The sequence below is a fragment of the Vidua macroura genome, chromosome 3, assembly GCF_024509145.1.
Source record: "Vidua macroura isolate BioBank_ID:100142 chromosome 3, ASM2450914v1, whole genome shotgun sequence".
In the NCBI taxonomy this organism is placed as follows: Eukaryota; Metazoa; Chordata; class Aves; order Passeriformes; family Viduidae; genus Vidua; species Vidua macroura.
In genome coordinates, this window is record NC_071573.1 from 70,553,078 (window position 1) to 70,580,974 (window position 27,897).

At 38.4% G+C, this 27,897-nt stretch overlaps 1 protein-coding gene across 1 annotated transcript in view; it reads left to right on the forward strand.

Annotated features, from left to right (window-relative positions):
- The first annotated feature begins 639 nt into the window (after nucleotides 1–639).
- The window catches only part of SEC63 (SEC63 homolog, protein translocation regulator), a 56,652-nt gene continuing 29,394 nt past the window's right edge, over nucleotides 640–27,897 (forward strand). Inside the window, exons 1-6 of the mRNA XM_053973842.1 lie at nucleotides 640–807; nucleotides 17,740–17,839; nucleotides 18,663–18,777; nucleotides 22,316–22,428; nucleotides 24,709–24,770; nucleotides 27,243–27,301. Of these exons, the coding sequence (XP_053829817.1) occupies nucleotides 684–807; nucleotides 17,740–17,839; nucleotides 18,663–18,777; nucleotides 22,316–22,428; nucleotides 24,709–24,770; nucleotides 27,243–27,301 (573 nt within the window). The 5' untranslated portion in view covers nucleotides 640–683. The remainder of the gene's footprint in view (nucleotides 808–17,739; nucleotides 17,840–18,662; nucleotides 18,778–22,315; nucleotides 22,429–24,708; nucleotides 24,771–27,242; nucleotides 27,302–27,897) is intronic.

Here is a 27,897-nt window from a genome sequence, read left to right on the forward strand (position 1 = left end):
CGCATATAAATTACTCAAGGGCATTTGTCAAGAGGATGGTGCCAGACACTTTTTGGTGGTGCACCGTGACAGGGTGAGGATAGCCACAAACTAAAACACACCAAGTTCCACCTCAGCATGAGGAAGAACTTTACATGGGAGGGTCGCAGAGCACTGGAACGGGCTGCCCGGGCAGGTCGTGAATTCTCTCTCTGGAGATATTCCAAACCCGTGTGGGCGGGTTCCTGTGTCACCTGCTTTAGGTGCTGTCACCTACTCCTTGGCAGGGGGGTTTGGACGAGCTCCAGAAAATTCTTTCAGCCTTAACAAACCTGTGATTCTGCGCTCTGACAATTCTAACGTGCTCTGATACAACGCTGCTTTAGCAGGGAAATTAGACCAGAGAGGCACAACCGCGCCAGCCCAACCCCGGCCGGCCCGCGCCGCGCTCCCCCGGATCCCAGATCCCGGGATTTAGCGATTCCTGAGGGGCAGGGCCTGGGGCCGAGCCAATCGCCGGCCGGGCGGGGCGCTGTGGGCGGGCAGGCCCGTGACGCCACACGGGCTATGGTGGCTGAGTAGTGACACGTCTCTCTGCCTGGCGAGGGGCGGGCGGGCGAGCCTGCGATCTCGCGGGATCCCGGGGCGGCGGTACCGGGGGCCGCCGGCGGCAGCGGCAGCGGGGACGGGCGGCCGGCGCGGCCATGGCGGGGCAGCAGTTCCAGTACGACGACAGCGGCAACACGTTCTTCTACTTCCTCACCAGCTTCGTGGGGCTCATCGTCATCCCCGCCACCTACTACCTGTGGCCGCGGGACCAGCACGCCGGTGAGCGGCCCAACCCCGGGCACGGCCGGCTTCTGCGCCGCGACACAGCGGGGCCGGGCCGGGCCCGCCGCGGAGCCGCCGCGCTCGGGGCGCCCGTCCGGCCCTGCCCGCGCCCCCGGGGGCCGCCTGGAGGGGCGGCGGCCCCGCGCTGCGCTCGCCGGCGGCCATTTAGCGGTACCGGGGCCGGCGGAAGGGTCCCGGGGCCGCCGCCCCCCGAGCGCGACCGGCTCCGCGCCGCGGCTCCTGCAGAGTCATCGCTGCGCCGGGGTCCGGGGCTTTGTTTGGGGTTTGGGTTTTTTCCCTTGTCTTCACGGAGCGTTTCAGGGTGGTTGACCTAAATTTTGATCGTGGGGGAAGAACAAGCTATTGAGTTGGGGACAAAGAGGAAAAGTTGCCGGGTTCAGCTTTGATGTGCTGTAAGGTCACAGCGGGTGCGAAATTGGGGATTTTTTTTTTTTTTTCCCCATTGCAAATCATAGTTAAATGTCCGAAGGGCTACATTTCTGTTTCACTTTTCGGGGTGATGCTTTGTGTCCCTAAACGGTGTTATAAAGTTTCTTTGACTAGTTCAGAATCTCATTTCCAAAGTAATTTTCCACTTTTGTCTTTTCTGCATCCCTCTATTCTTGGAAGGAGAAGGCGTTTTGGTATACAGGCTGCACAGGAACACATTTTTGACTGCAGTTCTGAGATTAAAAAGGCTATAGAAATTATGTTTAAAGGCTGAGTGGTAAGTGCTTAGTAAAACAGGGATGCTTGGTATTTGTTCCCATTGCAGAAACCTGCTGACCTCTTAAGAACACTTGTGCTTTGCAATCTGAGAAGAATCCCTTTTGTTTCTTGCATCTTTTTACATTCAGTATCTGGTGGTTACTTAGTGGCTTTGATGTCATTTAAAATGGCTTGCCAGGTTCTGCTTAACTGAGTTTTATATGTAAAAGAAATACCTAGCAATGAAATCTTAATCCTGTACCTTCTAGTAAGGAGTAAGATAGAACAAATGTTGTTGTGGTGCTAAATCACAGCTGTTCACAGTCTTGGTTGCTGCCAGACGTTCTGGTGGCCACTGGCAGGGCCCTGGCTGGAGAACCTCTTTGGAGGATTGGTCTCTGCCCTCCAGGTACTTACTGCCTGTTGTACAGTTCTCTCTGTAGTTCTCTCTGCCGAAAGGAAAGGTTTCTCTGCCTCCTCTTTCTGCATCCTGACTGTTGCAAGAGGGAGAAGAGGGAGGCGTTACTGTTGTTGAAGATGTTTTGTAATCTTTGGGTTGTTCTTGAGGAGCAGGGAATCAGAGAGAAAATTATACTTCTGTAACCTTTTTCCAAACCTCAGGATTTTGTTTTATTTTTGTTCTGGTGAAGGGTGGGAGGCAGTGGGGGAGAAAATTGCATTTTCTCTTGAATAATGCTTTACTTCCTCCGTAGTTCTTAAAAGCTGCTTCTTGAGAAAATTATTGTGACTTGCCTGAGATGCTGTGCAGAATGGTATGGCCAGCAAGGACACTCTGATGTTAGCATCAGTTTCAGGGGGCTGACAGAATCAAGAAAAGCTGTAGAAATGCTGTCAAACTTGAAGCACTTTACCAGCCTTACATAGCTCATTGTAAGTTATCCTTGCAGGATGGCAAAAAATGAAAACCTGACTTTGGAATATGGCTGTATGGATTTCACCCGGTTTCCAAATAGGCCTGCCATTAAATTTATTACTAATTTGTGTCTGTCTGGCCAGCATTGTCCAGTATATAGAGGACCTGCTGCATATTATTCTGCATTCAATGCTAGATTCTTGCAAAGCTGTGTCAAACCATATTTTCCAAAGCAAAAGATAGATTTTGTTATGCTGTTGGTGCAAAGTAATGAGTCAACGAAGTGAAAATCACCAGTGGAAATGAAGGGAGATGGAAGAATGATTTCTGCCTCATAATTGTCTTAATGGATTTTAAAATGTGAATGCAGTCCAGTTTTAAGCATATGCATTAATGGCATGCCTACAGTCTCTTGATTGAGTTCTGTTCTGCAGGCACTGTTTAAACAAATAGTTGAGGTGTCATGCAGATCATAATTTGGGACTAATGCTGATCTACTAAGTAAGTTCTTATGAAGTAAATCTGCTAAGTAGTAGAACATTTTGATGTTCAAGTTGTTTAAGTCTATGGATCTTAGGCAAGTAATTTCCAGCAAAATCCTATCAGTATTTTTCTCACAGCTTTTTGTATGTATTCAACCATGCCTGTTCCAGCATCTGAGCAAGATTTCAGGAATAAATTAAAACCTTGTGATGATGAAAAATACAAATTGTTTGGCCACCTTGCTTCTTGTTTTCAGTGTAATTCACTAGTTTAAAAGAAACAGTAAAACCACTTATTTCAGAAGCAAAGAGAAAGCCTGTGTCTTCAGAAGAGAAATCTTCCTGCACTAATAACTCCTGCTTCCTTTGATGAGCAGAAATATCTGGATGTTGATATGTTATTTTGATGATAGTTTAGAGTGGAGTTTCCAGTACTGAGGCACAGTATTGGGCCAAAGAGAATAAGCTCTGCCAAGACCTCTGCCCTCTGTGTGTAGGACCACGTAGCTTTTTTGTTCTGGAACTGTGTTTTGCCCTACCTGTGTTAGAGAACCCAGCCCTTGTCACCCCTGTGGACTTGGTGAAGTACAGTTGTACTGGCGAGCTCTTTCAGTTCCAGCTGCAGGAGTGAAGAAAACCACATCAGGGGGAGCTTTTGAGGCAAATCAGGTGCTTGTTCTCCTCACTTCAAGACCCCTTTGCAATGCCAACCAGAGCATCCAAAAGACACAGAGCAGATTCCTTTTTTGGTAAAAACGGGGTTGGAAGAGGAGCTTCAGCCACACTGTGTTGTAAGAGCAGACTAGAGCTAGCATTTCGCAAGGGTGAAATGCTCACTGCAGGAGGATCACGCCATTGGTGCCTGCTGCTTCCGTCTACAGATGTGCTGTCATGGATTGCTGGTATGGGATACAGTACAGAGTGCCAGCGGAGGGAGAAGTACAGCAAACATCTGGGAATTGCTGATGGCCTGTAATATTTTAGGATTTGTTCTCTGCTGTCATTTTGTAGTAAATGCTCATAAACTAAATAAACCCCCTCAAAACTCAGTGTTTGTTTTTGTCGTAGTGAAGATTGGAAAGTAAGACTGGATCTATATTGCTTTACTACTTCAAGGAAACTCAAAATGCGTTACCTAATGTCAGATTTGTAGTAGAATAGTTTTTTGGCAAGCCATTAACATTTTGGTTTTAGTTCTTCTTAAAATAAACTTTTGGAAAGCCTTTTCAATACTACTGTCTGGAAGAACAGCATGATGTAACTTATGTCTCTAAAGTGCTGAGAAAAATTTGAGCTGCTTTTTTTTCCCTGAGAGTCTAAACCTGCTTTTTCCAGGCATTTTGAAAGAGTCCCTATGAAAATTGCTGCAGCCTGTTGTAGGGGTTGATGCTAATATTTGGGAGGATTTTGCTCTGGTATACTAGATACCCTGTGAACTGTCCTATAATTTCATTACCTCAGCTTTGATAAACCAAACAAGCAGGTAATTGACTTCATAAACCGGATTTGTCCAAATGACTTTACCTCCTTGGTGTTCACTCCAGAGCTAATAAGGCCTTTATAGAAGGTTAATTGTTCAGCTTTGTGTCTTGGACTGAAGGTTCATAATTGCATTGAGGTAGCAGTGCTCTAACAGAGTTAAGTCTTGTATTTCTCCCCATCCCTTGTGCCAAATAGAGTACTAGTGTATGGGAGTGGAAGAAAGTAATTTCAGCTAAAGTTAATTTTTATCCCTTTTTTTTTCTTTTCTTTCTTTTGTCTTTTAATGTGTATTCATTTCTGTGTAAGACTTTGTATGTGCCTGGGATAGTACAGGATGTGACTGAGGGAAAGAAGACTGATTCCTTCAGTGTTGGTGATGCCTTCAGGTGATGGTGAATATGGCTTCAGTTTGTCCTTGACTTGTTTCTTTAAAGCATATGTGTGTATACATGTTTTATTTCTAAAAAAAGTAATACTTTTTCTAGGTTACCTTTGTTTGGGAAAATACTGTTATTAATTTAGCCTAACTACTGTGAGTAAAACCATTGCAAGGACTGCTCTTGGAACAAAAAATGTGTTTGCTAAAAAGTTATTCTGGTGCAGATTCATTCTTAACTAAAAAGGTATTTTTGCAATGGGAATTTTCAAGTTGTTTTTCAAAAAGTTAATTGTGAGAGTTGAAGAAAAAGATTTTTCCTTTTTTTTCTCTCTGCAGTTAGGGGTGGAGGAGTGTCCATCAAGATATCTTCCTGTTGTTGGACTTGCTTTGAAGTTTCAGTGTAAGCTTGTGTAGATTAAACGTCAACATCTAGAAAGGAAATGGAGAGCAAGAGGTGAATTAATTTAGTTGGATAATATGGCAGTTGTTGCACAATGCTGATGTGTTTGCTGAACTTTGTGTACTTTTGACTTACACCTGTGCTGCTGGATTGAGACACATAATTATGGAGCTGTGCTGAAACACAGCATAGGTAGGTGGTCATAGATTGTGATGTGCTTTGTAGTATGGAAACTTGCTATTTCATCTTTTTTAGTTTATTTAGGTCTACATTAAATAAATTATCCTGTTTTAGGGCATTGGGTATTTATAATTTGTTACAAAGCTGTTGGAAAGAATAGAAGTATCTATCTTGAGTTTTTTTACAGTAACTTGAACAAAACAAAATGTTGAAAACATTTCAAAAATGCCAAAGAATAACAGCTGTGAATGCAAGGATAATGCTAATAGAAGTTTGCAGTCTCTTCTCTGAGAGAAAAGAGGTTGTAGGTGCTATTCTGTTTGGAATGTAGATCTTCCTTCTTGAAGTTTAAGAACATAAAAACCTACTGTAGGGAAGGGAAGAAAACCAGATGAATGGCTGCATTTTTGTATCTAGAAAAAAGTATTGATATGAAATAGATAAAAGCTATTTAATTAACTTTCATTATAATAAAAATCCATACAAAATCTGTGATGCTTTTTTTTTTTTAATTTGGCTTTTGTTTGTTTGTATTTTTTGTTCTTGTTGCTGCTTCCCAGTCTGGCTGTATGTTGTCCTGTTGCTCACTACTAACACTTTTCCTTTGCACCCTCCCCTCTCAAACGTTTCTGTGTAAGATATAGCTAAAGTTTTCTTGAAGAACACTGGGCTAATGCAGAGAAAAACTCTAAAGAACCTGGTTAAAGAAGGCAATTTCCTGCTAATGTTTGAAGTTGCCATGCCTGTAGGAAGTAGCATAGGCAGTTAGAGAACCCTAAAACTATTCCAGCCTTTTTTATATTGAAGCTGGATGAATAAACAGAAATATTTAAAAATGACAGCTTACTTGGTGACTGTTAAAAGAGAGAATATAATACCATATTGATACTTAATATTATTTTGTTTATTTTTTACTGTACTGCTACTTTGAAGCAGTAGGGCTTTTTGTATACTTCTGTAGGTAGTAGTTGGCACTCACATTCAAAGCCTTGATCAGAAGTCCCAAGACAGTTCTGTAAAGGTTTGCTGTCTTAGGAACCATACTTCTCTGTATATCTGCCCACTATACTGGATATTGCTGTGTAGTAGTGTCAATAATGAAGGCTTCTCTGTAACTTTTTGGTGTGTTTTTCATCTGTGTATGTTGAGGCTGACTTCAGATTCTCATATTAATCCCCTGCTTTAAGATGCAGGTAGGGGAACTGCGGCTGTGAAGTTTATTTGTCTGAAGACAAACAATGAGTGTGCAACCTGGATGTGACTCAAGTCAGTGTAGAGAATGCAGGCAGCACTTCTTTGGTTTTATCTGTTAGGGAGTAATGAGCACTTGTACCTCACAGCAACTGAGGGAGAGGAAGCAGCATTGCTGCTGCCCCCACTCTGGGTAAAATTCTTCTGTGATGCTCCTAATCCTCTGGTGTGAGATAAGATTGATTGGAGTGGGTTAACTGTGATGCCTGTCCTTGCCCACAGCTCACTGAAATCTCATTAACCTTACTCCAAAGTATTTCACAGCATTTTGGTATTTGGTTATGCAGGATAAAGTACAGGATGCTGGTAAAGGACAGGATAAAACCACAGTATGAATGTGGTAGATAAGCATGGGTGTGAAAACTTGATATCTGTGAATATAAACATTTTTTACCCATATGTGTGTGCTTATCCTTTCCTGTTAATATAACCTTTCATCATTGTGTCAGGAAGTGGGAGGAGAGTCAGTGAAACTCAGTTATGCATCTAAGGACTATTATTACCTACAAATTGAGCTTTTTGACAGATTGAGTATACTATGGTTGATGTAAACCATTTCAAGTTAAAAAAAAAATACAATTTATTAGGTGACTGTTTAAAGGCAGAATATTATGTAATGGTGATACTTAACTTTTTGGTAATTTTTTTCACTATTTTGCTGTTTTTAAGCAGTAGGGCTTTTTTGAGAAACATTTGAAGAAGGGGCAATCATCATGAGATGCAACTAGTAATGTCTAGCAATTATCTCTAAAAATATTTTTCAAAACAAAGCATTTGCACAGAGTTATCCAAATTACTGTTATTTGGGAAAAAAAATGCTTGTCTTTTCATGGAATTTTTAAAAAGTATTGTAGTCTTACTATAACCACTATAGCTTCCTAGCAGTAAAATAAAATTAATAGCTCTGTATTAGAGATTAGTTGAGTAGCTTCAAGACTGTCGAGAATACAAAATGCTGAAAAAAGCTATTTTGTGGCAAGTCAAAGATCAAGCCATTACAAGAACTTTATCTTTCATTAAGTGTACATAAAAGTAAAGTAGTTTTTTTATTATTATTATCTTTAATATTTAAAAAAATTCATCCTATGTTATGGAAGCTTATGAAAACAGTGTACTGAAGGTTTTATTACACACCTTGTTCATTTAATAGTTGCTGCAAGGTTGTCTTGACTACTCACAGAGATGACACTAAACTACTAGGATATATAGGCTATGTATTAGAGAATTAGATTCAGTTATGGTTTCATGGGCAGCTAAACTGTTCCTGGAGAAGGAGCAGGAAATTTGAGAGAGAAGCAAGGTAAGTGACAGGAAATGGAATCAATAGTGATTCCATAGTTTGTTTTTTTTTTTTTTTTTTTTTTTTTTTTTTTTTTTTTTTTTGTGGTGTTGTTGTGTTTTGTTGTTTTTTTTTTTTTTAATTTGTTGGTTGTGATTTTTTTTTTTTTTTTAAATTTGTGTTTCAAATTCATGCCTATGAAGAAGGGTTCAGATCTGCAGCAATTTGAGCAAGTCTTGACTGGGGCTGATGCTGCATCCTTGCCCCCTGTGGTACTGCTTTCTCCCATTGTGGGGGCTTATAGGCCTTTCCCTCAGTTACTAGCCAGGACCTGACATGGATCTCTGTTTCATGGTGAGGAGGGTTGTGCTGGCTGGAAATAACAAGAGCAGGGTACAGGTACCTAATTTCTTTGCTGAGCAAAAAGATTAGTGTCTGCACCAGTTTTTAAATAAGTACACAATTAAGAAGATTTAAGAGGTGTTCTCAGATTTTCACCTAGTATTTCTCTTCTACAGGAAATTGCTTACAGGCATTTTAAATTCAGAAGATTCCTTTATCATGGTTGGCTGGATGAACTGTTTGAAACTGGGATATTTGTAAGCATTGTGGCTTCTACAAAGGCTTACCTTGCCAATAAAGTTCAAAATTCCCTTTTTTCTTTAGAAACAAAAGCATAGGCATACTGGGTCAGATCAGGTGGGGTTTTTTATGTAGTATTACAGAAGTGAATGCCTTAAGGAAGGAATAACAGGACAAGCATAAATGGTGCTTCCTTTGCATATTCTCTGTTTCCAGTGGTTTTGAGTATAGTAACTTTTGTTACAGCATCTGTACCATCCTATGTGAAGGAGGTTGCCATATCTGCTGTCCACACCACAAATAATTGCCTTTGTTTCACAGCTGCTTCTGATGTTGCTTAACAATCCTTGTTTGCTCTACTGAAAGAGGAAGTAAGTGTTCAGTCCTGGCTGTCACTTAGGTTTTTTACAGCCTTCCATTACCTCTTCTCGCACTTTACTCTCTCAGCTGGAAGATTTGTAGATTACATTTTGCTCATAAGTCTTCTTATACATTTGATGGACCTTGTTCACCTTAATTGAATGTTTTCTGGTTGCCCCTCTTTAAGAGGTAGGAACTAGGACTGTGCATCACACTTGAGATATGTACAGCCTCAAGGTTAGGACATACCTCCAGCTTATGTGGTGGAGTAATAATCCCTTCCTTTTCTTGTAGGAATGCTCTAAACACATGCTCTGGTTTTAATAATAAGCATTCAGCTGAGTTTTACATAGAACAGTTTCTCAAAACACCAAGATTGCAATCTGAGAGGTAATAATCAGCCTTGAGCTCATCCTTGTATACATAGAATTAGGATAGCCCCCACTGGACTTTGTTTTCATACTCTCAATTTCATGTGCCCTTCAGAAGTGCACTTGCTTGATCTTTACAATTCTTCAGGATACCCTTGTCCTTGTTACCCAGAATAAGTTCATATCATCCAGAAGCTTTATTTCACTGCTCACCCTTTTAGTCAGATTACTTATTAATGAAATGTGGTGTAGTTTCAGCACAGATTCCTGCAGAGCTCCTGGCGATTTCCTTCTGTTGGGAGAATTGGCTATTCACTCTTATCTTCTAGTCACATATTTATTTTTGTGATAGTTAGATGGTTGTCTTGAAAGACTTGTAAAAGGAACCTTTCAAAAGCCTTTTGGAAATCACACTGTTTCAGAAGGATCTGTTCTGTATGTTTACTTCCTTAAGAGGACTTTACCAAAATCTCTGCTGATGCTAAATGGATGTATGGTACTTATCCTTGTGTCCACTAATTCTATCCTTTATTAGAGTTTCTTCAGGTGTGCATCAGAACAATACTGACTACAAACATTTTTAATGATTGGTGATAGTTAAGTGACTTTGTTTACTTTTATTTTGGATTGAGTGTGTTCTGGTTTCCTCCCCACACCAAACTGATAAAATTCAGCTAATAGTTAAGAGTGTGTAATCTTGAAGCCCAGCATTGTTGTTGGCTTTGTCTAAAATTGTTAACTTTGACTCATGTGGGTGTTGTTCCACAGTAAAATGTCCAGTTTTCTAATTTCTCTCAGATTCTGTTCAAGTTTTGCAATGCAGCTATAGGTCCAGCCCTACTATAAATTTTATAATTTAGGTGATAGAGCTTAAATGTTACTACAGTTAGTTCCACTGACTGTTTTGTCAGTGCAAATGAGACAGTACACTAATAGGAGGGACAAGGTTTGGGAATGGCTTGATTAGCAGTAGTGTAATGTGGAACTGTGCCCAGCTGACTGTAAACACAAATTTTGGGTAAGTAAACTCAGAAAAGAAGTTTACTTTCAGGATATTGAATCATCTTACGTTACTGTTATTTAAAGCTGTTAGTAACAAATGCTATCTTTTGGTCAGCAAATATGTGTGGAATTGTGGGAATGGAAAGTTAGGTTACTTCTTGTTTCTTTTGAGCTTTATCTAGTTGCTGCAAAACATGCTCTGGAAAAAAGCAGCTTTGCTGGTAAGTATTTCTCAGGTCTCTATGTACATAGTTAATGAACTGCTTGGGGTTTTAATACTTAAAATGTTACTCAAAACACATATTTTTTTTGGCTTATTTCTATAGATATTTACTAGAGAGAAAAATGTCTTTGAAAACAACTAGGGTGAGATTATTCAGCTCTAAATGTTTTAGTCAAGAGGCTGACCTGGACATGACCTCTTTATAGATAAATAATGAGGGTAATGAGGACAATTCTTATAATGATAGACATTAAAGCTAGAAAGTGTCTATCAGATGGTTTAATTCTTGACTGCTGTGGTCCGTTCAAAGTCCTGAAGCATGTTTTCCATTTTTAATTTTTTTTTTTTAAGTAATCCAGTGAGAACACTAGTGCTTATTTGAAGACTTTTGCATTTAAGCAACAGTGTTTTAGAACACTTTAAAATCAATTTAATATGCTTCATGCCTCTGAATTTGGGATTTTACAGTAGGAGTCAATCCTATTATAATAAAGTTGAAATTGCTCAGTACTTAAGAGGAGTTGCTGACTTTGTGAGTTTGCTGTGAGTTTCAGTCCTGCCTCTTAGTTGCTGGCAAAGATGGGTTACTGCTTTTATAACATAGTTTTAAGTGTTTGTCATTGTCTTTTTTGAAAGTAAGTGTGTGGGTTTTTTTCATCATCCTGTGACTTTTAAAATTATTCTCAGATAACATACTATAGCCATGTGGAGTCTTTTTCTGTAATAATTATCAAGGAAAATGTCAACAGAGTTAAGCACAGATGGCCTAGTGAAATAGTAGGGTAGCCTTTTCCTACTTCATCTGTTATCTGAGGAATGGTTAAGTGCTTAAGAAAGTAAATTTTTATAGGGACCCTCAGTTCAAGACCTCAGTAAACAAGTTGTTCATACAATTATTTGATTTCTGTTATTGCTGAAGTAGAAAGAAGCCCAGGAGTTCAGATTTTGCATATATATATATATAACTGTTGAAAGTAAATAGGAGCCTACTTTAGTGTACAGTTTAGAGGATTAAAACTGTAGAACTCTGAGTAAAATCCAGGAAACCCAGAAGCTCTCAGGTGATTTGATGGAGCCTGTTGCCCTCAGTTTTGACAGAACAGATGCAGTGCTTAGGGCCATGGTATCCCTGTGCTGTAACCTTTACTCAAGACTTGCATGCTGTGTGTATTACTTGCACCTCTTGATGCTTTCCACAGGTACGAGTCTTCCATTCAGGTGTGGAGAGGATGACATACTACAAATGAGTTCTTTTCACTTTCAGTGAAAGTCTGGCTTTACAGTGAGCTCGGCATTTCCTAGGGCTGCAGAACTGTGTCTCTCTGTGTTCCTTGCTGAAAGAAGTAATTTTCTTTCAAAACCATTCTCCTTTGGGTGAATTGTCTGCAGCTGGTGGGCACAATGTTTCATGTGCACCTCCTGTTTCTTTTTCTGACAGAGTCCACTGGAACTGTATTCTGGACTATGTGATTTTGCTTTTCCTTGTAGCCTGAAGGTAGAAAGAACACAGGAGGCTGGGACGTATTTCTGTCCTTTCCTGCAGTTTGAGGTAGAATAATGGAAAAGTGGTGGCTCCATGTATTCTGGATATTAGCTTTTTGCTTGCTTTTGGCTGTCATAAAAATTGACTGATACTTTGAAACTTTTATATGCTTTAGATATAAATACTGATGCCAGTAGTCTTATTTGTGGTATTTTTTCCTAAAATTGAACTTTGTTTGTTGCAGCTGAAACAAGATTCTGGAGATTAAAACTTCTCAGTATAATTGCAGCTGTACCTCTTTATGTTCTCTCTCTTCTAGAATTACCTGTGTCCAATAACAATAAATGTGCAATCTTCTCTTTTCTCTCAGAAGGATGAAAAAGGATCTCCCCTTAGGTTTTTTTTTTTAAGCACTTTTTGGAACCTCCAGAACCTGAAACAAAAATATTAGGTCTAGGTAGGGATCATTTGTCAAGCATTCCTGAGGATTGGGTGTATCCTCCTGTTTCTTTGGAGACAAGTATGTAAGATGGGTGAACTGCAAAACCAAACTTAAGCCAGGCATGGCTGAATTGTAAACACAGGTTGAATGTAATCTCTGAAAATTGGAAATCCAACTTGTAATTAGCTTTCTTCTGTGTCTGTATGTCCTGTGTCATTGCCCATTGTGTGACTGCTAAAGCAGAACAGAGGTTGAGACAGATATGAGAAATTTTTGCCCCCTGAGGATGGTCAAACTGTAGAATAGGTTGTTCAGAGGCACAGTGGGCTCTGTCTTTGGAGTCATCCAAAGGCCTACAGCCAGACCTTGAGCAGCTGCTTTTTTGACTCTCCTCTTAGCAGTAGGGTTGGATTAGGTGATCTCCTGAGGTCTTTCCCACCCTTTCCAACCCTTAGGTTGTTCTGTTTTACCCAAGAACTGTGGGGTCTGTGCTACCCATGCAGAAGAAGCAGGTGTCTCTGGCTTAAAGAACTGGCTATTCAAGAGGTTTGTATAAGTTCTGATCAAGAGAAGTCAAGATCAAGCTCTGATCAAGAGAAGTAGAGCGTTTACTTAAACACTCTCTACTAGTGCCTGTTTTGATGCCCGGAATACAAGAGAAGTGACTGCAACAGTCAACAAGGGAAGACCAACCTATGTCATCTACCTAAAGTTCTGTAAGGCCTCTGACAAAGTCACGAAAGAGATGGCGCTCAGGTTTTCTTTTGTATCAGTACTAGTCATATTTCTTGAACTTGAAAAGTATATTAAGATGTACTTTTGGCTGGATATTCACATACATTTTTAAAGTTACTATGATATGCACTTGTGAGAACCCTTGTGAGTAAGATTTGTATTGGGGAAAATCTACTTGTGAATCTCAGGAACTTTGGATGCATCGAAAACAATGTGGAGGAAAAGAAAGCAAGCATGGGATGCTTCCCCAGATTATTTACAGGAGTAAAGTGGCAGTCTACATCCTCTTGTGAGAGGGGTGCTTTAACAGCATCTTGATGTTAGTGTTAGTGAGATTAACTCAGAAGCCCACGGGTGCATTATGCCTTTGCTTTCCAAGGCTGTTTAATACCTATTCCTAAAACCATAGGAGAGATTCACTGTTGTGAAGGATTTTGCCCATCGAACAGGAAGGGGTTTTGGCTGGAGGAAAAGCATTTCCTCCCACCCCACACACACTTGTCTCCCTGTAATCCCATATCAAAGGATGCTGTCTGAAGTGCTCTTACACTGTAATGGAAAGCCATAATCTGGACTGAGAAGAAACAACAGAACTCTACTTGTCTGCTTTTAAAACTCTGAACTGCTTTCCCTGACAGAATATGGATTCCAGGGAAAGTACAATTCATATTTCACTGCAAAGCTTTAACTTACACCTTGTGTAAGGTGTTCACTCCAGTGTGATCAGGGTCTGCAGGATATTGCAGGGCAGTGTGTCAGTTCCGTGGCATGGTAAATTCACTTGTGTAAAAAGGAAGCTCCTTTAGTCAGACAGAGGCAAAGCAAAAAAAAATCTGATTTATCCACAACTTGCTCATTAGTAATAAGTTGCTGCTTTTATTAAGCACCAGAATTATCTGGTATTCTGGCCTTTGCAAGCCTTTTTTTTTTTTTGTCTTTCCTATTTTTTTTTAAATTTTCTTCCTTCTATAATTTTCTTGAAAAGTTTCCCTTTCCCTTTCCTCGCTCCTTTTTTCCCTTCTCTTTTTTCCTTTTCCTGCGACCATTGTTTTCCTAATATGAGAAGTATTTTCTCTAGTGAATTTGCAGGCTTTGTCTGTAAATAAATAGGAAGCCTGCTTTTCTTGGATACAGTAGGAATATAGCTTTCTTGGTATGGCATTTTGCCAGTGGCTTTCGGCCTAAACTGGGAGTTATGCTGTCTGTATTGCTCCTTTTTTTTTCCCAAGTAGGTGCCTGTTTTTGAATTCCACAAATTAACATGTGTTAATGATGGCATATGACAGAGGAAGTGCCTCAGAATAGCTCCAAATAATTTGAGTAGTTTGGACTTCAGCTTCAATTTGGGTAGGATTTGATTCTTTATGTTCTGAACAGATAACTGTAAATAATAATTCATCTTTTTAGTGCCCTGTTTCCTTTTGGGATTGTTAGTCAAATGAGACCATTGCCATCCCAAGATCAGAGAGAACATTAATAAGATGCTTTTGCTTTGATATTGTTTAATCAGCTGTAATTAAATTTGATCAAGAGTTGTTCAGATGCATGTGTAAAAAATGCAATGGCTACTTAGCACTGCACCTTAATTTGGTGCTTGGGTGAAGAGGTCCCCCTTGTGCAGCATAGCAGTTCCAAGACTCCATTTACCAAGTATTCAAAAGACTTAATTTTTGCTCACACTGCATGGCACAGGTTGTTTGGGATTTTTTTTTTTTTCCTTTGATGTTATTGTTAGACTGATCACAAAACTTGTCTTCTGCAACTGTTACTGGAAAGCTGTTCCAAGACCTCAATTCAGTGATTATTGTAAACCACATTTAGTGGTCAATTTTTATTTGACTTTTTGCCACCTCTTCAGCTTATCTCCTCTAAGGCGTTTTTGGAAGTTTTTGGCATGGTAAGGGAGAAGGTACTGGCAATTCTTGCAGGGAGGATGCAGAGCAGGGAAGAGAGTGTCATCCAGTCATTGGAGGGCTGGACAGTTGGCAGGTTTGAGAAGTGGGGCATTGTGGCATAGGTCTTTGAAGTCAAGGCACAGCAGCTTGTTAAAAATCAAAATCCTGGCAAAAACACTTAGAGGCTCAGGTGCTCCTGTGGGTCGATGTGGTTGAACTGATGAACAGTTGGTTTCATCTTGCTTCAGCACCAAACAGCAGAATTGATTGACAGTATTTGAAATAAGTGATTTAGGCTTAAGCACATGTGTCTTCTGCGAGTCTTCTGATGCCTGATTTATTCAAGTATAATCAATAACTTTTTCATGAAAGCATCACAGTATGGCTCACAGCTGTCCAATGACCACTTAAAACCTTTGGAACACTTTCTTCGCTCTTTCTGTTGCAAAGCTTTTCCATTCTCATGACCTCATTGTCAGTCTAGTCTTTAATGGCATCAAGTTTGATTGTTTTTTTTTTTTTTTTGAAATGTTCTGTCTCTTTAGTTTTGCTTTAAGTTTGTAATTTAATTTTAAGTAACAGCTTCTGGTTGAAGTGAATCCAGTTTTGAACCAAGAGAGATCTCCTAGAATTGTTGTCTTAAAATAAAAAAGCAAAGACAAAATGCCAAATTAATTTATATTCTACCGGTAGGGAGTGAGTGTTGCATTTTCAATGTTTTCATTGTCTGCTGAATTTTTCCTTCACAGTGCTTTCTAAAGCCTTACATAAGTAAAACTAAGCAGGGTATTGCTTAACCAAATTTTAGTCATATTCTTTTTTGTTTAGAGAATTTTGTGTTTTAGGTATATGAACAATTTTTGCAGATCAGGAGAGCTGCAAAATACTTGTGTGGTTTATCTGTTGCACAAAACAGAAGTATGGAAGCTTATATGGAAGCATGGCAAGAGTTGACTGAGATGCAGGGGATTGAATTATCCTTGATTATCTCTCTCTGTTTTTGGGGGTGATGGTACTACCAATATAATCTTCACAGGAATTGCATCAAACTGTTAAATGTCATATCCAGTTTTGGGAAAGCTATACTCTATAGAACTAGGTAGTTCAGAATAAGCTGATAGACTTCTGGTTCTGGTACCTTGTCTGTACAAGCTTTAATAGTTGTCTGCTTTACTAGCTCATGGGTGGCCACATGTCATCTGTGTCCCCACTCTATTTCTGCTAAATCAGCCAGAGTTTGAAATACCATCCAGTGCTTAATCTGCCTTAAATCTGAACTCATGGTTGATGTGGAGCACAATGGTCATGTTTCTCTGGCCTCAAAGGGTTTGGTGATTGCTAATTGAATTCTGCATGTTTCATCTGAATTGTGTGCTTGCTTAGAAATTTGAGTAGATCAACAGCATATCCCACCTTCAACACCTTCAGAATAACTAAACAGAGGTTGTCACTGTCTTCCACTATTACCTTTTAGAAATCAGCCAGATAAAAATGTCTTCGTGTATCATAACTGCTATTTTAATTAAGATTAGTTCAGTGCCAGGCTGGATGGGGCTCTGAGCAACCTGGTCTGGTGTGTGGCATCCCTGCCCATAGCTGGGTGGTTGGAACTGGAGGATATTTAAGGACCCTTCCAACCTAAATCATCCTGTGATTCTATGAGGGCATCACCTGGTCAGAAGTGCTAAGTTGAGATTTAAGACTTAGGAGGATATGACTGATATGTCCTTTGGATCAAAGCTGTTAATATAATTCCTGTATTTATAAAATTAATGATTGTCTTTTAAATTTTGTTTACCAGCAGTATCTAAGTGTATTGACACAGGATGAATTTTCTTTTGTCTTGATTCTTTTTCCTTTAGTCTGAAAAGGGCCAAGTGATCTTATTCTTTTGCAAGTAAGTTAATTACAGTGACATCTTCAGAAGTGTTACAGGTCAGACTGCATAGTTTATGGATAAGTTACTTAAACAGGAGTTTAATTATAACATACAATTTCTGTACAAGCTATTTGCTTTCCACTGTACTTTTCATAGTATAAAAGAATTCCTTGACCAAGACTAAGTTAGTCCTGATCAGCTCTGCAATACAATTAAAACTCTCTTAACAGAGCTTCCGTGCCTCATCATGGTGAGTTTGACAGTGTAAGTGCAATTCCTTCCAGCCCCATCCTGTCCTAAAAGGACCATGGGAAGAAATCTTGTTGACTGTTGTTAATGCGAAAACTCCCTTGCTGAAGGCATCTATTGCTGAGCTGCATGGATTACAAGTCGCTTTTTATCTTAATGTTCCTTCCTTTTACCCTTCAGCAGAAAAATGAAGGCAGCTTATAAAAGCAGATGTCACAAAGAGGAAGAAAATGCATCATATTTTGAATTGAAGAAGGAGCTGTTGCTCCTGCTGTACTCTTTATTTGTATACAAACACCAGTTTGCCTGTGGCTTGCATTCTGTTTGTTTTTCCTGCATGCGGTGGCTGACATACTGAAATGGGAAACTTTTGGAGTTGAGTGTCAGAAGCAAAGTCTACAGGTGCATATTAGGCAAAGGCTGGGCATGTGATGGTTACTATGTGGTATATGGGAAATAGAACGGATTCTTTTTAGGTAGAGAGGGTAATCTGACCAACTTCTTACGTTTATGCATGTACAGCATCACTTAAATGGATAGAAAGCATTCTCTCCTCTGGTAATGCTGGACATTATGTTAGTCCTCCAGCTGACCTTGTACTGCCTGAGATGAGCGTGTTTTGTTGTTCTGTGTTTTGTCAGCTTGGTTAATCACAATCTCTCTATTTTTATAGAACAAATTCGATTAAAGAACATAAGGAATGTATATGGAAGGTGTTTGTGGTACCGCTTGCGACTGCTAAAACCGCAGCAGAACATAATTCCTACAGTGAAGTACGTACGTTTCATTTGCATGGCTTTCCATTAAAGCAATTCTTACTTTTTTAATATAGAAATACATCAGTTTGTAATCAAAGCAGGAATTAGTTACTTTTGCATCACTGAGACATTTGCAATCTGCAATATTTGAATAATTAATAAGTAATCATTATTGTCTAGTAGGGCTTGAAATCAAGATGCATGCTGTTTGTCCTATATAAAATACCTGAGGAATGAGACCAGTGAGCCTTAGCTGTAGAAAAAGTAAACAATGCATTTTTTTGTTGAAAAAACTAATTCTCCCTCACTGAAATTAGTAGTGCTAGTGCAATCTTTTGATTTAAATATTTAATATGTCAACATATACTAAAACATACTCAAATATAAAAGACTTCAAATTCTGTATACATACAAAAAAACAATACAGACTTTGTATGTTTGAAGATGAATGCTTTATCAGTTCCTTGTTACTCCCACCCTCAAAATAATTTGCTGTCAGTTATGCATCTGTGTCAGCGTTTTGTGTTTTGTTTTTTTTTTTTTCTTTTTAACACATTGTCTAGGATCTAGTTAAAACTATCCTTTAAAAATAGGAAATAATAATGTATACCTGCTGAGGAGAGACAGTTAAAAAATGGAGACTTGGTGGTAGTGGATTGTCATTGTTAAAAACTAGGAGAAAAAGTGGTATTAAAAGTATTGAAGTACCTACTTTAGTGTTTCTTGCTCTTTTAATACTGTTTCTTGAAGAGTGATATAAGATGGCTTTTAGTGTTACTAGAATGGTGCTTGAGCTAGTCTATTTGTGTATTTAAAAAATTATTTTTCTTCCAAACAGGAAAATAGTCCTCCTTGCTGGCTGGGCATTATTTTTGTTTCTTGCATACAAAGTTTCCAAAACAGACAGAGAGTATCAAGAATACAACCCTTATGAAGTGTTACATTTGGATCCTGTAAGTAGTAACATCTTTCACTAGTCTGTACTACTGTAATGGTATATTCTGTATGTAGCTTTCTAATCTTAGACTTGTTTTTTCAAACAAAGTAAGTTTAGTGAATCTATCTAGTGTTTTTGGTATTTTTTGACATGTGAAAGTTATTGCTGCATGTTACAAAGTCAGTTGTTATGTGTTTTTTGCCTGTATCTGTACCAATTTATAACTTTTATATCTAGCTCCTTCAAAATTCTAGTAATGTAGTGAGGTGGGTGTTTTAAAATCCGATTATGATGTTGTTTTCCTATCTGTGTACAGGAAAACAACAAAAAATCTGCTTTGTATGTCCTGTGTAAATCTTCTCAATAAGAACTTCTAGGAATGCTGAAGAAGCTGTATAAACAAGAATGTGAATTAATTTGATTTACTGTTTCTGTACAGAGCAGTATTTGTAAACGAGAGGTTTCACTGAATGGTGTTGGTGATGCACATTTTGACACAATGCAGGCTAGCTTGAATCTTGTGAATATATGTGAATGCAAACAACAAATTCTAAACAGTGATCCCAGCCAATAGCTTTATTAAACTGGGGTTAAAAAAAAGATATAGTGCCTATCTAGAAAATAGGTGTAGTGCTTTGTTTATACTGAAAGACTGATTCAAAATGGATGCAAAAAATTACATATCCCAAGGGCAGACTTTCTGAACTTCTTTTAAGTTCTTCATCTTAACCACAATACCTCAAGCAGATTGTCTGCTTATGTTAATTATTTCCTGATCCAAGGCTCCTCTTTTGAATAACAGTAGAGTCATCTTTCCAGTTCTGGAGTCTGAGGTATGTTTCACTCTCAAGTCTGAAGAAATACACTGTGGATCCAGTTCAGCACAAGAACATGAGTGAGCTTTGAATGTACCTGTTTTGATTAAATGTGATGTATATTGTTAGTGTGAGAGAGCATAATGTATGTGAACTTTAGCAAGTACATCTCTTGCCTTTAAATGATGTTGACTTGTCAGCAAAGCAGCACCTTGTGCTAAGAAAGCCATTTATAGCAGGTGAGAAGTCTGTAGCTTGTTTCTAGCTAGACAGGTAGAACACCTGCCTGTCATGTCTGGAGCCAAGTTACTGCAATTCAGCTGCTGCTCAGCTCCTCTGTGACTCACTGATTGCTGACTTGAGTTCTCTCACTGATGCACAGGAAGGAGCAATACAAGTTTTTACTGTTAAATGGTATCTATTGGATGCATGCAGTTTTAATGTTCATATAACTGGGTTAACTTTGATTAAACAAATCAGGCTAGGGATTAGGTCAGCAGAGTATTTTCCTTTGTTATCTTCGGGAAATTTCTACAAGTAACAACCCAGAGGAGAAAGAAAGGAATGCATGTAGCGAATTGTAGCTTTGTGTTTATTGATGAAAACTTGTACACATGCTCAAGGCATGTGCAACTTACCCAGGCAAAGAAACCAATTCTGGAATGCCTCAAGAAGTGAGGGATGGAGCATGTTGTCATAAGGACAAGCTGGATGAAAGCCAGAGATTTTTAAAAGGAGGATGAAAATATGGTTGTGAAGAGAGATAGTTGAAGTAGGGCTCAAGAAAAGTAGGGCTCAAAATCTGAGTGTGTTTCTTGCTATCAGGCAACTTCTATTAAATCTCTTAAGACTTTCAGTCAGACTATGTGAAGAATCAACAGATTTCTTCTGTTACCATTCAAGTGGAACCTTGAGAGTTGTAGCCAGTCCTGCTGATGAAGTGATACAGATGCTGAAGTGTAGTTAGATAATGGAACTGTTATTGTTGTTAAAAAAAACCCTAAAACACCAGCAACACCCCCCCCACTTAAAAAAAATAAAATGGTTGCAGATGCAAGCACTTCAAGGTTTTGATGCACAGTAATTCACTTCTTTGCATTCACACTCTAGTCAAGATATTTTTTTTTTTATTTTATGTTAGCATATCAATTTATAACAAGAAGCTTTTCTTCTCCAGATAGGAACCACAGCAGCACCAAAGTCCAGATAATGTACTTACACCAGATTTTATACGCAATATCAGCACTGTGTTTGAGCACAGAATAGCTCTTTTTGAAGCATAGCACTGGAATTCACTAACACATAAGGTGTTCAAATATTAATGATTTATTTAATAAGTATCTGTACTGCAGTTTTAAAGATGGGATCCAAGGCATAAGGATGAATCTCAGAAGTGGTTATATACAGGCATGCTCTGTGTTCCAAGGAGACTGACACCAGCTGTCCAAGGCTACTAAGCATTTCTGTAAGTCAGGCCTAACCTCTGTAGCTTAACTTTGGAAAATGAGGACTAAGAAATTAATGTAGATGGAAAACTTGTCATCTTGTCTGGGATTGGATGCACCCTCTGTGTCAGAGAGAAAAAAATAGTTTTGTTTTTTACAGGCAGCATTCATGCCAGCCATGAAAACACATCTCTATTCAAACAGCTTGGGGTTTTTTTCCCTTCCCTTTGTTCTTTCCCCCCTACTTTCTAGTTTCTGCTCCCTGTCTGGCATTCTTCATCTAGTCTTGAAACACCTGCTTTTAGTTGAAGTCTAATTTATACTGGAGTAAATCCATCCTATGCATTAAATGAGGCATGCTGTTGAAAAATAGTGTTGGAATATGACAGACTGTATAAAGTGAGATAAAGTAACAGCAAGTGAAGCCTCAGGGTAGTTTAATTTCTGGTTTAAGTTTATTGAAAGAGTACCATCATCTGTAACTAAATTCTTTTGTGTTTATTATGCAGTTAAGGTCAGCATGCTAGGCTTCTCTGGCACAAACATTGAAAAATCTTGTGGTAATTGTGTGAAACTTAGCAGATAACATATACAAAAAAACTTCAGCTGAACTTACTGTAAAGTTTTGTTGGTTTTCTTGAGTAGTGAAGTTCACAGTCCAAGCTGGAAGTTAATGCACAGGGGATTGTGTTGGTGGCATTTAACAACATGCTGGAGTAGAATAAAAATCAATCTTTCTCAGGTATAGGTAATGTATTCCCTTTGTTCAAGAAGTTTGAAATAATTTATGGGTAGGATGATTCTAGTCAAAGGCGTTTTTAAGTGGCAGGGAAATCTGCTATTCCTGGTGACTGACACATTTACTTCTGCATACAAACTGCAAGTGGACCATCATACTTGATCTATGATGTATGGTTAAATAGAAGAATATTGCAAGTGAGAATTCCTTGTATTCAGGAATATGTTTAAGATTTGCCAAACAGATAAGAAATCCTTCCTTTTTTTTGTTCCTGTGGATAGATAAGCAAAATAATCCTGATAAAACCCAGTATTCAGTCGCCTCAGTGTCTTTTAGTTAGACTCTGAACTTCTGTCTTAATTTAAAAACATAATGGTTGTAAGAATGTTATCAGAAAAATAATAATGTTTTAATGAAATATAGTTTCATGATCCTATGTTATAATTCTTCAGTGAATGGTTCAGAAAAACACTACACAATGTGTATTAGGATTATATATGAAAATGAATTTTATTTAAGGTATTTAATAATAAATGTAAACCTTTCCTTTTGAAGGGAGCAAGTATATCGGAAATAAAGAAACAGTACCGTGCACTATCCCTAAAATACCATCCAGATAAAGGAGGAGATGAAGTTATGTTCATGAGGATCGCTAAGGCCTATGCAGCGTAAGTTTCTTCTTTGCCTATGAAGAAAGGGAATCATAATATTATGGGGAGAACAGCCTTTACAGTAAGAGCAGGCAGGAAGAAATGTGTTCAGATATGTAACAAAAGTCAAAACATGTCTTCCTGCAATGTGTATTTGCTTTGTACAAGTTAGTAAGGATAATTTGTTTTGCACCTGACAGAATACTGTAAGGTGTTAGTTCTTTGTGTTAACTTGCATGTCAGCTAGGAAAAGTGTTTCCAGTATTTCACATATTAAATCTTAAAGATGACAAAGAACAAAATGGGTGTTGTGGTTTTTAACCAACCGACTCTGTTACAGCAGTTTTGAAGTGATGCTTAGAAAATATATGTACTGTTCATTTCACGTGGTGGTAAAGCCAAAGAGTAAAAGACCGTACTTTAACTGTTCTGTCCAGTGAAAAGGATGTTTTCATTTTGGATCTGTTTTTGCTCAGCTTGTCCCTATCCCTTTCCAGTTATGTTTGCCATGCACTCCTGATTTTTTACCTTGTGACTGTTTCAGAATTCCTGTATAGCTCTTAAAAGCTGAGTCCTTGAATCTGCTTTTACTTTAGAGTATTTTTTGGTCTTATCTTTTACAGCAATTTTATTTTTTTACTATGTGAGAGATGTCTAATATGAGAATTTGGTATAAAGGAAATCAAAACACAGGAATTTAGATGCACAGTTCAATCACAATACCAGTGGGATTCCCATTACTGGTGTCTCTAATACACTCACTGTCACAATGCTGATGGGATGGCATGTGTGGCTTGATGCCAGCTGGAGCCCATTGTTCTCTACAGAATTCTAGTTGTCTGGTTTATATACTGTGGTGGACTGAGTTAGGTATTTACTCCTCCCTTGCTGATGTCTCAAACTTGAGACATTCATAGGTTTTTTTATGCACTCAAAGAGAAATGTTTATACCACCAGTTGATCCCCTCAGCTGTTGATAGGTTTTTTATGTAAAACAAAGGCCACCTTAGTGTCCCCTTTGTGTTGAGGTCGAGTCAGCTTCTCTGCAGCAGCTGTGCTGAGTCACTGTGGTCACAGCATGGCACTCTTGCCCATTGCCTCTGAGACTTCATCAATTATGGGGGTTTATTGGGTCAGTCACATCATCACAGAACCTAGGAAGTTGGTGATTTCTGCCTTGAAGTCAGTTGTGTATGTGGTTAACCTTAATGATGGAGAGTCCTATTTGGGAAGAGGTGGGAAGGAGAACCAACACCATGCTCACTTGAGCAGTTCGGAAATCATACTTTTTGCTTAAACACATCTATATCACTCGGAAAATCTTTTCAGTAGGAAATTCTGGTATGCCTTTTTGAACTCTTGAAACATGTAAATTATTTGCTTTGCAAGCCAGTACTCAAATTCTTGGTGCTACAGTTTGATACTTCAAACACTAGTGCACGGGCTGTGGCAGAGGTATATTGTGAGGTAAATGATGGTGAAGTTCCTTAGCCATGCTGTCTTGAAAGATTATAAAAGCTGCCCATTTGGTGAGTCTGCTTGTCAACAAATGGGAGACTTAGAAATGATCAGGAGAGGCCTGACTTCTTCACTGGGTTTCTTATGTGAAATAAAATCTTTCATACAGTGAAAGCCAGGTATTCTGTTTCTAAAGCAGTATTCTTCCTTCTAGTAACAGGGATTCTGTCAAGGTGGCGTACAACTGCCAAAAAACTGTCGTTACTGAACAGGCACAGTAGGTGCCTTATTTAATAATTTAGGAGGTGGTGTCTTATTTAATAAGAGAGTATTAAATTATGAAATTTGGTAGTTCCAGGGAAAAAACCCAACAACAACCAAACACAGGCTGTCAAAAGCTAAAGGTCTAGAATGAGATAAAGGCCCATATATACTACTTCTGATCAGTCTTCCATATTTACTTTCCTTCCAAAAAATAAGATAAACTTCAAACTCTTTGTTTCAAAATTTTCTGTGCTGTAACCTGGCATCAAGAAATATTGTGTGCTGATGGGTATGCAGTCACTGTCATGAAAGGGAGATGTGATTTTGCCATCTCCTGCATGTGCGTCTTCTGTGTCTGATTTCCTGTCAGAGTCCCTAAATAATTTGGTTGTATATCGAGGAGGAATACAGCAGTATTGTGTCCTGTTAGATTTTGTACAAAAAAATACCAGAAGCTATTTAGCTTTCCAAACCATCTCTAAAGGATAGTGTGACTGCCACATTTTAAACTTTTTGTTTGTTAATGGTTTAGAGAAATGTCTTCTGTGTTAACTTAATATCTCTTCTTGTAACTAGCTTAACTGATGAAGAGTCACGAAAAAACTGGGAAGAATTTGGTAATCCAGATGGACCACAAGGTAACAATTATGTATGACAGAGGTTCTGTAATTGCTGCACACTGAGATGTGTAATATCTGATAAGTCAAGAAGCACTTATTATATAACTTTCTCCTGGGATTAAAGCAACACATCTGACCAATTCTTTGCTTGTGAAACTGGCTCTGGGGGTGGTGGCAGGGAAAGGCAAGAAAGAGTTTGCTTCTCAAACTTTTTATTATGGTGAAAAGAGAAGAATTTTTAAAATTAGTCAGCTTCAGTAAGTATCTAGGGAGACTTGCCAATATTAATGGAGGTATAAGCAAAAAATAAATACTGCTTATCAGAAACGTTTCAATTTTAAACATTTCTTGGTATTCATGATCAAATACTAGAGATGTATATTGAAAAATTAACAACTAGCCATATTGCAATAAACATACTTTGAAAGGATGTACATGGGGATATTGTTTCTGGGCAGGTTGCTACATGAAAACAATCCTGGTGATGGTGTGTTAAAGTTTTACGGTAGGTGATCCAAACTAAATTAATTTAAGACTGAAAGTTAATATTTTTCCCCTACTTGCAGTTGTGTGAATTGCTTGTAAAACACCTTTGTGATTGTTTAAGTGGCCTACTAAGGAAAAATGTTGCATGTTTCTAGCTGATACTCATTACAGGCCAAATGGAAACCTGCCATTTGTTAAGGCAAGTTATACAACATATCAGTGTAGAATGAGTTACAGCCAGACTGGAAATAATAAATGAAATTTGTAACTTAATTCTGAAGTTACAGGATGACATGAGGGTACTCTGTCATCTGTGCTGTGAATTCTTCTGAATTATATCCACCTAACAGGACATTAATTTTTAAAGTTAAAAAAACCAACCCCAGCCCTGAACTGGTGTTTCAAAGAAATAAAAAAATCTTCCCTCTTCCTTCAAAAAAAACATCTTTGCCAACTATATCACAGTCTGACAAAGGCATTTCTGATGGACTAAGGAGGTGGATCAGCTTCTTTAATCGCTGTGTTTTATAGCATAACAGATTTCTATCAGCTCCTAGCTTCTAGTACTTCCTATGCTTGGAAAGTAAGAGGTCTCTATCCCTCTTGCTACAAAATACAGATAAAATCTTTTTTCAGAAATGCTGTCACAATATCAGCAAAATGGTATCATAAATTTTAATAGCTTTGCTAGGACCTTTCTGGATGCTGAATTGTTTTTCACATCCATAAGCTACTCACTTAGTGTTGACAAGGCATAGGATTTGAGGTTAGGCAGTTGTGTCAGTGTCCTTGAATGGACCTGAAGCTGTGACTTCAAAAGAAAACTCAGCCAAAACTTGAGAAGGCACAAAGATCCTTGGTTGGCTTAGTGATTGTATTCACAAACCTAAGAGACTTTGGATTCCCAGAAGGGAAAATGAAATGATTTTTTGGAAGGCTAGCAGTTTGTACTGTGAGACTTAAGCCTCCTGCTCTTCTGAAAACTCTACCTCAGACTCCAGTGGAATTATAAATCTCTGCTTTATTTCTAGACCTCTCATTATTGTTTGAGACATCTGAAGAGTGGGAGAAGTCCCTGAAGTTTTCTCTCGCTCTTCTATTCTCTAACCTTGTTCCACATTAAAGTGTGAAGGGCTTTCTAATGTAGTGAAATTCATCTTCTCTGTATGTATATATGTGTGGTGTAAAAACACATACCCAAGCTATGTGCTCTAGTCTTCTAGTTCTGTATAGACAAAGAAGTACTGCTAGTACTAAGGAAAACCTGTTGTTTCTCTTTTAAGCAGGTCCTAGAAATCCATAAAGTCTTACTTTCTTTTCTTTCCCCTGTTGGTTTCATGGAACTCTTAGTATTGGGATGGATAGTGTTTGTAAAATTGAATTTATTACCACCTGTGTCTAAAAAGCTATTTTATGCTACTGTCTATTCAGATCTGTATACTGGAGATGTTAGAGAATCACATCTTCTGTTTTCTGTAGCCTAATTTCTTTTGAATTGAAGAGTGTTCCTCTTTCTTCTTTACCAATCACACAGAAATTTGAACTGACAGAGGGTTTTGTGTTTACAGTTTACAGCTTAGAACATTTTCTTAGTGGGACAAACCAATAGAATTTCCCATAGAAATAATTTGCTCAGACCATTTTCCTGCAGTTCATTTGTTTACTTAAATATATGTATTTAAACTGCTGAAAACTCTGCAATGCGAAACTTGCAAATCTTCCAAATTTTTATAAAAATAAGTCTTGCCCATCTATTCTATTGCAATATGTTAAGCTAAAATATTTGGTATTTCAGGTGTTGGATTTAAGTCCTGTTATTGCATACTTGGCATATTTCTAATTTGTTGCTTGATTTTGCTGTATTTGTTAAAATTTTGCTTATTGAAGTAATAAACACAAGCAGGTTTTTTATGGGTTGGTGGTTTTGTTTTTTTGTTAGATATAATGTGACTTCAAAAATGTTTCTCAGTATTTTATAGTGAACTTATTTCTTTCATCCTACAGCTACAAGCTTTGGTATAGCTTTGCCAGCTTGGATTGTGGATCAGAAAAATTCAATTTTGGTGAGTCAGCTTACTTAGCTCAAGATTTTAAGGTGAAGTTTCAAGTGGTCTTGAAGAAAAAAAAAATTGCTTAATACTGCACATTTTTAGTCAAAACACATTAATACTTTGGTTCAAGTGCACATCTATGAAGCAAATTTCAGGAGTCGTGAGTGTTAGAGTAGCTTAAATCTAACTTTTGAGAGTAAAGTGTGAATATGTTTGGGTGATCTCATTCCAATGACAATGAGGTTCTGCTGTGGTCACCTTTGCTACAAAGTGTGTGTTCACTCTTGCAAGGAAACACAGAGCTGCGTGCTGGGCTTCTCTAGTTCATTTAATTTGCTAGTGATGCTCGTATCTAAATGTTCTTCCTGTTGTATTTGTTGCTGCAAGGTGTTTTTCTTAACCACTTGATTTCTTTTCAGCATTTGTCTGCTGCATCACGGTCTTGCTTGCCAACTTTTTATTTATTAAAGAAACTGACCCGTGACAGTGTGTGAATCATTTAAACTGATTCATATGTGAATCACACTAAACTGACACTCCTTATTTAAGCCATACCTAGTTGTATTACTTGTAAGTTGCTCTTCAGAAATAATGGCACTTTTATAAGC